The 11,171-nt window shown below is 47.0% G+C and overlaps 2 protein-coding genes across 2 annotated transcripts; both read right to left on the bottom strand.

Annotated features, from left to right (window-relative positions):
- Positions 1–808: 808 nt before the first annotated feature.
- LOC123075122 (gibberellin 20 oxidase 3) lies at positions 809–2,961 on the bottom strand. Its single transcript, XM_044497794.1, has 2 exons — positions 2,277–2,961; positions 809–1,704 (listed from the first exon to the last, which is right to left on the bottom strand). Exons 1-2 carry the CDS (start codon positions 2,753–2,755, stop codon positions 1,113–1,115), a joined length of 1,071 nt encoding a protein of 356 aa, XP_044353729.1. The 5' UTR covers positions 2,756–2,961; the 3' UTR covers positions 809–1,112.
- A 5,012-nt stretch (positions 2,962–7,973) lies between these two features.
- On the bottom strand, positions 7,974–10,703 carry LOC123080071 (uncharacterized). Its single transcript, XM_044502940.1, has 8 exons — positions 10,556–10,703; positions 10,229–10,432; positions 9,362–9,433; positions 8,988–9,055; positions 8,723–8,870; positions 8,554–8,637; positions 8,365–8,451; positions 7,974–8,231 (listed from the first exon to the last, which is right to left on the bottom strand). Exons 2-8 carry the CDS (start codon positions 10,379–10,381, stop codon positions 8,226–8,228), a joined length of 618 nt encoding a protein of 205 aa, XP_044358875.1. The 5' UTR covers positions 10,382–10,432; positions 10,556–10,703; the 3' UTR covers positions 7,974–8,225.
- Positions 10,704–11,171: the final 468 nt, after the last annotated feature.

Raw genomic sequence — 11,171 nt, 5'->3', positions numbered from 1 at the left:
TAGTCGGAGGGGCGCCGGTAGAGGGGGCGGGGGCGGGCCAGTTGCAAGTCCAACAACAGCCCCGCAACTGCAAGTGCCACACCCCGACCGCAACTGCATGTCCCCAACATGCTTGCAACTGGACTTTTGTTTGTCAGAGGGGGTGCTGGGAGAGGGCGGGCTAGTGTGCATGTGCGACACTAGGCATGCAACTGCAAGTGTCACCCCCGACCGCAACTGCATGTCTTCTAACCCGGCCGCAACTGGACTATTTTGTTCTGTTGGAGGGGGCGCCAGTAGAGGGGGCGGGCACGCAGTGTGGGACTGATTTTTATTAAAGAACTAAAACTGTGTCATGGTTTTTGAATTAGAGTTTCTATCATGTACCCCTTACTCATTTTTTCATTGTATTTTTTTTCTATCACTTTGACTGTTCCCTAGAGAAGAAAAAAACCCAGCATTTACGCCTTTCGCATTTTATTTTATTTTAGCAAAATCACTTCTAGCATTCTATCACTTCTAGTTATTTTTGGGATTTCTTAGCTTTTGTGTGTCGACTGGTGTGTAATACTAATACGGTAGTAGACCATTTCTCTTTCTTTCTTGGTCATGTGGGAGCGCATTTTCCTTTTCCAACCTCGGATATCTGTCTGGCCATTCGTTTCTTTTGTTATCTTTAAATATTTTTTTGAGACAATTCTTTTAGACAAATCTGTTATCTTTAAATGTTTCTGCAAAAACACACACACGAGCCAGCCCACAGAAAACAACAAACAAAAGGCAACCGAGCCCACAAACAAGCCCATCAAGCGAACAACACAGAACCAGCGATCAAACAGGCCGACCACATGTGCTGATGTTATTCGACTGAGACTTAGCGAAGTCTCAGTCGACTGAGATGTAAACGGATCTAATTTATTACATGGGTGTGACTAAGTCTCAGTCAGGTGATATAACATGCAAGAGAGAAAAGAAAAGAAAAATTGCACGATTCTCAATGTAAGATTGCGCGGATATAGCATCGACTGAGACTTAGCAAGACTATTATTACATTCAATCAAAATCCACAGCTCCTTTTTAGATGGTTATCTTTATTAGATTTCACCTGATTCCTTTTCTGGCCGGTTTCCCTTCTAGCCTTTGCGGCCCTGATTGATCCAAGCGGCGAAGGCATCCAGGGTCCTCCAGCCAGAGCGGTAGTGCTTCTGCGTGAACTCGAGGAATTCACGCCAAGTGAAGTCCGGGTACGCGCGCGGGCGGCCGTCAATGGCGAGCAACTCGGCCGGCGGCGCGACGAGGCGGTCCAGCTGCGGGCTGAGGAAGAAGGTGAGCGACCTGCGGGTGAGGCTGCTGTTGACGACGGCGCGGTGGAGGCAGCTGATGTGGCGCCCGTTGGTGAGCGCGGAGAAGGTGTCGCCGATGTTGACGACGAAGGCGTCGCTCCGGGGCCGCACGGCGTGCCACGCGCCGCCGGTGAACACCTCCAGCCCGCCGACGTCGTCCTGGTGGAGCAGCGTCAGCGACGTCGGGTCGTGGTGCGGGCCCGTGCCCAGCGTCAGGTGAGGCTGCTGGCACGGCGGGTAGCGGTTCAGCCGCATCTGGGAGGCGTCGCCGGCGAAGAAGCCGCGCAGCGCGCCGCGGCCGAGGCCCAGGCACGCCGCCAGGACGTCCGTGACGTCCAGCGCCAGGCGCGTCATCTCGTCGCAGTACTCCTGCCACACCTCTCTGCATGCATGGCATATCCAAGCATAAATTGATAAATATGCACTCGTTCGGCATGCAAAAGAAAAATAACACTGTAATTTGACTTCATGCCAAATATGCTTCGTAAAAAATGTACTCCCTCCGCATTTCTAAATATAAAATATAGTAAATCTTTGTAGGGATTCCATTACGAACCACATACGGATGTATATAGATGCATTTTAGGGTGTAGATTCACTTATTTTGCTCTCTACGTAGTTCATAGTGATTTTTTTATAAAGACTTATATTTAGAAAGGAGGGAGTAGACCTTTGCTGAACTTTTTCTAGGGCTATCTTCTGCTAGCTCAGAATCTCAGATGCGGCTCTACACTGCTTCTACTTCAAGATTCCTTGTCGTTATGGGTACTTGTAAGACAAGTTTGGCCTTTCCTAATGAAAAATCAGGGGACGATCGTCCTCTTGTATATATCACTAAAAAAGTAATAACGTACTTATATGCATGGATTGTTTTGAAAGCAATAGCGGCTACGGATAGTATGCCAATTACGCATGGATTTAGCTAGAAAGAGAGTGACGTAAGTGGGTACGTACCCCATGTCACGGTACTCCTCGCCGAGGACGCCGACGAAGTAGTCGACGACCTTGCGGGCGCCCTCCGGCGCGGCGGAGCAGTTGAAGGACATGGTCTCCTTCCAGGGGAGCTTGCTGCCGAACCGCCCCACGAAGCTGCCGGCGTACCCGTGGTTCTCGCCGAGGCGGCGCTGCGCGCGCTGCTTCTCGGCGAGGGGCAGCACGTAGAAGGCGTCGCAGCACCGGTACGCCTTGGCGAGCAGCGCCGGGTCCACGCCGTGGTTCACGACCTGGAAGAACCCGTGCTTCTCGCACGCGGCGGCGAGGTCACGGAGGCCGGCAGCGCCGTCGCCAGCGAGGAACCCGGCGAGGTCAACGACCGGGACGGCGATCTCCTCCACGCCGTCGACGGACGGGGCCTCGTCGGCTGGCCAGACGAACTGCGGCGGGATGTCGTCCTTCCGGCTCAGGACCGCCGCGTCGAACACGAGAGTGGCCATTTGCGCGCGCTGGATCTGGTGGGCCGGCCGACGGCGATCGTGGTGGATTGGCGCGGCGGCGGTTTTGCACGCTACGAGAGTTGCAGGCTTGGCTTGGTTGGTGTGCTTTGCGGGCGGATGCCTCGCGTGTATATATACCGAGAATGTGAGACGGCGGAGAAGGATCGAGATGCTGTGATCGGCGTTTCGTGCCTCGAGTGCCGTGATCACGCACGTGTCCCAGGAGGGCTAGCCATTTTTGGGAAAGGTTAATGAGCAATTAATATCGTCTCTATCCAATATCCATGGAAATCTATATGCACATGTCACAAAAAAAAAGATAGCAGATATTTTTCTTTTGACATGCAAGGATAATGCGCATTCTTTACACAAAATTAACGTGTTGCTATACTAAAAAAAACTACTACATTTTGTAGTATGTGTAGAAAGATGCATAGAAAACCTTAGACGCCTCCCCCAACAATGAAACCCCCGTGGGCCGCCCCAGGCATGTGTACAGCCGATGCAACAACTTCACAGGGCCGCAGCCCACATATTCAGCCTATGGCCCAACAAAAACATATATGTCTTTTCAGCCCACATAATAACAAGCATTCGACAGTGAAGTGCAGATTATTCAAGGCATTTTACTTTGCTAAATCCTATCTGCCGCAACTGATTGTCAGGGGCCGCTATGTACAACCTCCGTTTCATATTAAGTGACACTGATTTAGTACAACTCCGTTTCGATTATCTCTTTAAGCGAGTAGCATGCTCGCATCGCTCGCATCGATAGCTTCGCTTCGCTAGGCCAGAAGAACTGATCGCTCGCAGGATCCGATAAATGGGGCAGGCCCAAGGCGCAGAAAGCAGCGCTCGGTCGCTCCGCATAGAAGCAAGCATGAAATACCAAGCAACTATGGTGTGTCATTGCCAAGAAGTACTAGAACCAAAAGGTGGATTTCACCGCCTCAGGGGTTTGCAATAATTAATATTGATGCTATTGTTTGCAAAGATGAGGATGGCAATTACCTTGGTGCATCAACGATAGTGCTGAGAAGCTTGATCGAGCTGGAAACCCTAGAACATATGGCACATACCAGCAGATTTATACTTCCAAGAAGTGCAGGCAATTACTAATTGTGTTTTGACAGAGGATTACAAACGTGCTAGTTCGGTGACTATTGAAGACATAAGAGTGAACAAGGAGGGTTTCGGCGGGCTATGCATAGTGCATGAGAAGAGGGAGACAGTGAAGCACAAGATCTTACAAAGGCTGCTAAATTCTTTAGAGCATGACCGCTATGTTTGGCTACTTGTCACACCCGATATTATTTGTATTCGAAACATTACCTAAGTTGAACAAAACTTTTTTACACAAGTGGTTTACCTCAAAAAAAACATACATGTGCTACTTTAAGAACGGATTTCCTGCTTTTTTACTTTCTATATATTCCAACAATTTCGAAATGTCAAATAAAAAATTCACGCATTATAAAAATGTTCCTGTATTCGAACAAAGTTCATGAATTTTAAAATGTTGACATTTTATTAAAAAAATCATGTATTAAAAAATGATCCCTAATATAAAAAGGTTCACAGATTTGAAATATATTCTTGAATTTGAAATATGTTTGAGTATTTGTAAAAGATCATGAATTTGAAAATTGTTCGTGTATTTCAGAACAATGTTTTGAAATTTGAAAATTGTTCACATTTTAGAAGTGTTCACATTTTTTCATTAATTTGAAAAGATGTGCATGTATTTGCAAAATGCTCATGAATTTAAATAATGTTCATGGATTTGGAAAATGTTTTCATATTTGAAAAAGTTAAAGATTTTTGAATCCTGGATATTATTTGAAAATTGAATGTTCTGAATTTTGCGAATATTTGGAATAAAAAATCAAAAATAAAAAATAATATGAAAACTAAAAAATAGCAAATGAAAAACAAAAAGTAAAAAGTAAAAAGAAACGAAGAAGAAAAAAGAAAAATAAGCCTTCTGGAACCTTTCTAAAACTGGACGGAAGGTTCCAGAAGTTTCACAAAATCTCCACTAAATGGGCGGGCCTGCTCCACATGTGCTGTAGGCGAGTGCACGAGCGATACATATCACTGGCACGGGTTGTCGACTGGACGCACACTACGAGCGAGGTGAGGTGAGCGCTCTGGGGTTGGCCGGTCCATTTTAGCGTACGTGCACGTTCTCAACCTGTCTCGGGAACCATCTAGAAGGTTCCCGGACTGCTTTTTCTTTAACAGTTGTTTTCCCGTTTTACATTTTCGTTTTTTCTACTTATTTTTATTTTCCTTTAATATTTTTTAATTTCCACAAATTTTTAGAAAATCATGATTTCATAAAAGAAGTTCACACAAAAAATTAAAACGCAAATTTGTCAAATATTCATGCTTTCAAATTTGTATGGAGTTTCAAAACCTGTTCGCATTTTAAAAAAAGTTTCTTTGCATCTCGCTTCTTTTTAGGGATGTTTATGTCGCACTACAAAAAACTAATTGCTTCGGCCAATGGGCTAGCCCAGTCGCGTGGAACCCTTTGCTTCTTTCTAGGGATGTTTATGTCGCACTACAAAACACTAATTGCTTCGGCCGATGGGCTAGCCCAGTCTCGTGGAACCCTTTGCGTCATGCTCTTAAATCCGTCATATACGAGGTCCCTTTTATTTATCATGCAGGGTGCAGCCTAAAACGATCAGTGACCATGCATGCCTCATCTTCCTTTGTCTCCTCTTTTGCCGATCACCTTTGTGCAACAACAACAACAACAACAACAACAACAACAACAACAACAACAACAAACACTACTTGTCGACGACGGCATGTGCAACTCAATGCGATTTTCTGCCATTCAACGCAGATTATTGTGAGCAAGAGCTTGAATTGTTGATTGCCAGCAAATCCCTCTTTAGTTTGCAATAGTAAGGACAAATCCCCTTTTATGTAGTCCTTTAGTTCATCCATGGAGTATTAATTTCCCACTAAAACACAAAAAGCCTTGTTTACCTAGGGCCAAACTAACTGCGTGTATGATTATATGTCATGTGCAAAACAAAGGCATACAATTGTATCTTGCATCGAGACCCCTCAGATGTCAGGACCGAGCCCCCCTCCCTCCTCTACCGACCTTTCTGTTGTTGAGTCGTCGATTCCCCTGCCCTCCTCTACCACGACGGAAGAAGGTGGGGGAGCACAGTGAATTCTATCGTCTAGGTTTATTTGGTCTAGATCGAATGTCTATGTTTTGTGTCCGTTATGGTGCCACTTTAGTGATGGTGACGGTGGTTGTGCTAGGACCAATGTTTTTGTTATGGCTCCAACCACATCTCGACATTGATCTGAGCAGCGTTGAGGGGCTAGTGAGCTTTCTGGTTTTGCGAATCCCCAGACTAGGTTTTTGGTTGTCAATGATGTGCATAAGAGCGGCTTCAATGGCAAGATGGCTACGCCGTGGCGGACTCATGCCCTCATAGTGGTGCGATGTCTTCAGCTTCACAACTACTACCGTGTATAGGGGTCTTGGTTGGTGACATCTATCCTTCGTCTTGAACTTCTTGGCGTGAAAGCGTTGAACTATTTTATTTTTGGCAGGCATATAGTTCCCTTTAAGGAAACCACGGGCGACACGTCCAAGGGATTTGGCCGCCCTGGCCCCCTCCCACCACACGAGAAAATATGACCCAAGATGTAGTATGCACGACATGGGAACACGTGAACACACTTCCCCTTTACAACTTCCCCATCAGTATTCGCAATGAGGTCATGGGCGAATTACCTAAGTTTCTTGTGACTATCGTTGCCTTGCGGTTTTCAAATAGTTGTAACTTTCTAAGGGTTGTCGATTCAAACTTCAAAATAAAAAAAGTCAAGCAAGCCAAAACAAAGTGCCAAGAATCGTAGACATAATAAAGAAGTTGTTATCTACGACCCTTTTGTTCCTTTTCTTGCCACAAATTCAGATACATGGTTGCCAAACAAGTTATATCCGAAATAGGTTTGAGCCCAAAGTCAATTAGAAATCTACCTTAAGACATGTTTTTTGAATGTCTGCAAAAGCATATGTATTACCCATTAAGGAATGATACAAATACGGAAAGGATACCGCCATGAACAATGGTGTAACGAAAAAGGATAAGGAACTAAAGTTCCATCACTTCATTGCGAAAGCCAAAACCTTTAACTTTGTCGCTCCCCCCCCCCCCCCCCCCCCCCCGCCCCCCGCGGCCCCTGACACTAACACTCATGTGACGACGACCGCAACATTGGATCCTTTGATCCGCACAAAGACAAGGCCATAGTCTCGAGACATTGAAAATAATAGTCCATTGTGAGGTGCGGGTCCGCGAATACAATTGAAGAAATATCAACGTCAGCACGAGCTTCTTGTGATACAAATCCAGCATTAACGCACCACACGGACATGAAGGAGGAGGACCATACACCACCAACAGTTCACGAACAACTTTATTCTTAGGCGCGTCGCCACATAGTTGATGACGCCAAAAAACACACCACTTGAGCGAGAGCTTGCCACCAGTGCAGAAACCACCGGGTCAAGGGAGTGAAAATAAGGGGTGACGCAAGTTGTACACACGTGTTCAGTTTCGTGACGGATGGGTGCCCGTGGTAATGCCAGTAAAAAGACAAAAAAATCATATGTGTAGAAAAAAACCGAATGTAACGTATGTCGGACTGTAATTCCTACGCCACGGATACCAAGGGCACCCATTCCCCCACGAAAATGAACACGGGTGTACAACGGGCACTCATGTTTCATATCCCAAAATTTCAGATTTTTTCAAAATTTCCTGATATTTTTTAATGCTATTTTATACAGGGGGTGTGTGGCACCCTAGAGCTGCAATGCATTTTCCGAGTTAGAGCACGTATGATAAGCCTATTTAGATTCGACCCATCACCTGCCTGCCAGATCCAAGGTAGGTGTAGATTCGATCTAAGAGGGTGGGAGGAGAGGAGAGGAGAGAGGCGGCTGGTTTTGACCCGCCCCGGGACGTCTCCAGCAATTCCGCGAGGCGAACCGCGGCAGCCGACCAAACACGGAGGCGATCGATTCGGGGAGGGGCGAACCCCGAGCCATCGCCACCAGCACGGCTGCGTCCTCCGAGACATGAATGCGGGGGGCCGCGAATTTCAACCCGCATCGACCCGCCCATCCACCCCAATGGCGACCGACCCACTATTTTAAGGAGCGAAAATGTCATCGACTTCAACTTGCATCTGTAGCTGTAAACTGACTCTCATATGTACAGTTGAGCTTGACGGGTGCCGTTGCAGCTACTCCGTCCACCACAATCCATCTACTTTTCGCCTACATTTTTCATGAAACCATGATTCGCCGGGGCCAAGGGGGAGAAGAAGAAGCTTCGCTTCTTCGCAAGCTTCGCCGCCTTTCTCTTCTCAAGTAGGGGTCCGGTTTGCGCGACAAAGTCCGGTTCCGGGTTCAGGCATGCCCCTAAACCTGCAGAGAGAGTGCATGAGCGCTCCGCTGAAAATAGATTGCAAGCAATGGATAATGCAACTCAACAAACAGAGAAAATGGCAGTAGATCAGTTTAGTATGGCTCCGGGTTCGGGTGGGGAAGCGGGGAATACCTGTCTTCGCCTCCGGTGTTGAAAAGCATAGCAGAAGCGCGCTATGACATAACACGGAAGAAAGAATCCCACGAACTGAAGAATTGCCTGAAATGAGGGAAAATATTCAGTTAGTTTAGTGTGAAACCATAATGCCGAGATCGCATAGAGGTGAACATTGAGATGGCAAAGTAGGTCATATGGACTCACGCTGAACAGAACCGTCGCATCTTGTAGCATGCTAGCATCTCGCACGATCACGGTTACATGGCGCACGAGCAGAAGGAACATCAACTGCAACAAAAATCAACATCATTATCCACCCTTCAGAACTGTAATAAAAGATAGGCTTACTGAGAAAAAGGGTTCTGTAGCATACAATTAGAGCAATAGACCGGCAGCATGTGGCGCCACTCGAATTTGAGGTCATGCAGTCATCGAATTCAGCGTTCAGCAGCTGCTGCTCCGCGATGGCGATCGCCAGGAAATGGGAATCATGGGGATCAATCCGTCCAACCCAGCTTTGCCTGGTTACAAACAAACAGCCATTACTTCAGAACATGCACGGCAGCATTCTTCAGTTGACAGAACATAAATGATTTCCACAATTTCACCAAACTATGAAACATGTCTTCTGTAAGTACCTAAGATCCATGCCCATTTCATCTGAACAGCACTTGGTTGGAGGGAGAACATAGTTCGGAGAGTAAACCTGTAGCAGAAAACAAACATAAGCCGACTCTGAAAGACTCTGCTGACAAATACTACAGAACATGGTGAAAAACCAGCAACATTTTATTTTTCCTCTGCCATGCAGTTGGCCTGAATTGGACTGCTCATAATTGATAAACTGAACTACAGCTCTAACTACATCAGGCCCCAAGGTTCTTTAACAACAAATAAAAACAATTAATTAACATGCCATCACCTAGAATTTAGAAATGCAATGCAATATTGGTATAGTACATTGCTCTACAGGGGTAGTCCTTCTGGTAACTGAAAAACCAGAAATACCCACCTGGTTGCAGATTTCACATGTGATGTTCCCCTTCTTGTCGCACCACCTCTGTATGCACTTCCTGTGCGCGAACTGCATCCAACCAACGCCGGTTGACCAGCACCACACGGTTAGCATTTTTGTTTGTTCATATCATAAGATAATCTCAGGTCACATGTCACTTTGTTCAGGAGATAATCAATCCCAGGTCACATGTGAAACGGGTGGAAGGAAAAACAGCCTATTATCTGACAACTGGAAGGATGAGGCAATGATTTGGATGGATAAACATGGACCGGTCACTGCTAATTCGACTGTTTGCTCATGTCTGCAGAAAAGAACAATCGGAGACCGCACTGTTTTGGTTTGGACTCTGTAATAACAGAGTATGTTTCGTTGCGCGTTAAGAACAATCATTTGGCAATCTGAACAGAGCTTTCGCTGCTCATAATCATCACACTAAGCTCCAGTCTAGAGAAAGATTCCAACAACAGAAAATACTACCCCAAAAAGATGAAGCAAAAATAGCAGAATAGCATTACCAAGCATCATGTCAAATTTCAGCCAAAATGAAAAGAGGGATGCACCTAACATCGACATAGCCAAAAGAAAGGAAACAGAGGACTGCAAGTGCAAATTTCAGACCACTGCTGCCTGAAGAAAAACACTTATCAGAGAACGGATGGAACCAAGAATCTGAGATAAAACATCTAGAAATCTGCCCATCACTTTGAAGAACATAACGAGTAAACATCAGATTTCCACTTGGCCTCCACAGGCCGCTAGACTTGCACACCGCAGCTCCAAAACAAGCAAGAACAGAAGCGTCCTCCCAGAGAGATTGGGGAAGAAAGAGACGGGGAGGGAGAAAGAAAGAGAGGGGGTCACCTTGAGCGTGCCAGTGCAGGCGCAGGGGGAGTCCATGGCGGCCTCCTCCCCCTCCTCCTGGCATATCCGGCACTCTATCGCCCCCTTGCCGTCCACCCCGACCACCACCTCCACCTGCCCTTCGCCGCCGGCGACCTTCTCCACGCGCGCCATCCCTCTCTCCCCCTCTCCCTCTCACACGCTGAGCAGCTCGCGTCCCTGAAGCTGGAGCAGAGCAGAGCAGGTGAGGAATGAGCCAAAAGGCGGGGCCTTTTTCTAAGCTCCGTCCCAGGACAACAACTCCAAGGAACAAGAGAGAAAGAGAGAGGGTGGACGGGAGAAGAATACCAGGCTAGGAGTATACTACTCCCACTTCTCTCCCTCCTCGGCTGCTAGCGTAGGAGTATTCTAGCTAGCGCTCATATTTTTGTGGGGATTTTACTCCTCCTCCTCCTACTGCCTGCTTAGGTTGCGGTTTGTTGGCTTGTGGCGTCGAATGATGAGCCAGTGATTGGGTTCGTGGTCGTGGGGTTAGTGGACACCGGGTAACTCCCACTGGGGCTAGTGGGAGATGAGGCGATATTGACGCTCGTGCGAGCGTCTTTCCGTTACCCTGACTGCTATGTTGCCCCCTCTTTCACCCACATTTTGCCACTCAACGTGTTATTGTGGAGTTTATGCGTCTAGGACATATCAGCTATGAAAATGGCATCATTGATTTATTTCTCGCGTTTGCTATATTCATTAGTTGTCTGAATTTTTAAGTCAGGTCATGTCGATTTATCTGAGGAGAGAGGCAATGCACGGGACCGAAGATGGTGGCGAGCTCGAGGGTTGATAGTGCGAGTCGGAGAGCCTTTTCGTATTTAATTCCATGTCGGATTAGGCGTAGCCCTCGCCGGAGACAGGGACGGCGTAACGAGCAACAGTGGGGCATGTCGTCGCAACCGGAGGAGAGGAAGGG

Source organism: Triticum aestivum, chromosome 3D, assembly GCF_018294505.1.
Source record: "Triticum aestivum cultivar Chinese Spring chromosome 3D, IWGSC CS RefSeq v2.1, whole genome shotgun sequence".
Classification (NCBI taxonomy): domain Eukaryota; kingdom Viridiplantae; phylum Streptophyta; class Magnoliopsida; order Poales; family Poaceae; genus Triticum; species Triticum aestivum.
Note: the sequence above shows the minus strand (reverse complement) of the source record. Positions and strands in the feature narration are given on the sequence as shown.

Bases quoted from the DNA above. Each gene is read 5' to 3' on its own strand.
- LOC123075122 (XM_044497794.1), bottom strand. From the start codon at position 2,755: ATGGCCACTCTCGTGTTCGACGCGGCGGTCCTGAGCCGGAAGGACGAC. The intron at 1,705-2,276 runs GTACGTACCCAC...CCATGCATGCAG, and splicing joins GAGGAGTACCGTGACATGGG to AGAGGTGTGGCAGGAGTACT.
- LOC123080071 (XM_044502940.1), bottom strand. From the start codon at position 10,381: ATGGCGCGCGTGGAGAAGGTCGCCGGCGGCGAAGGGCAGGTGGAGGTG. The intron at 9,434-10,228 runs GTGACCCCCTCT...GGTTGGATGCAG, and splicing joins CCTGCACTGGCACGCTCAAG to TTCGCGCACAGGAAGTGCAT. The intron at 8,638-8,722 runs GTATGCTACAGA...TTTTTGTTGCAG, and splicing joins GCCGGTCTATTGCTCTAATT to TTGATGTTCCTTCTGCTCGT.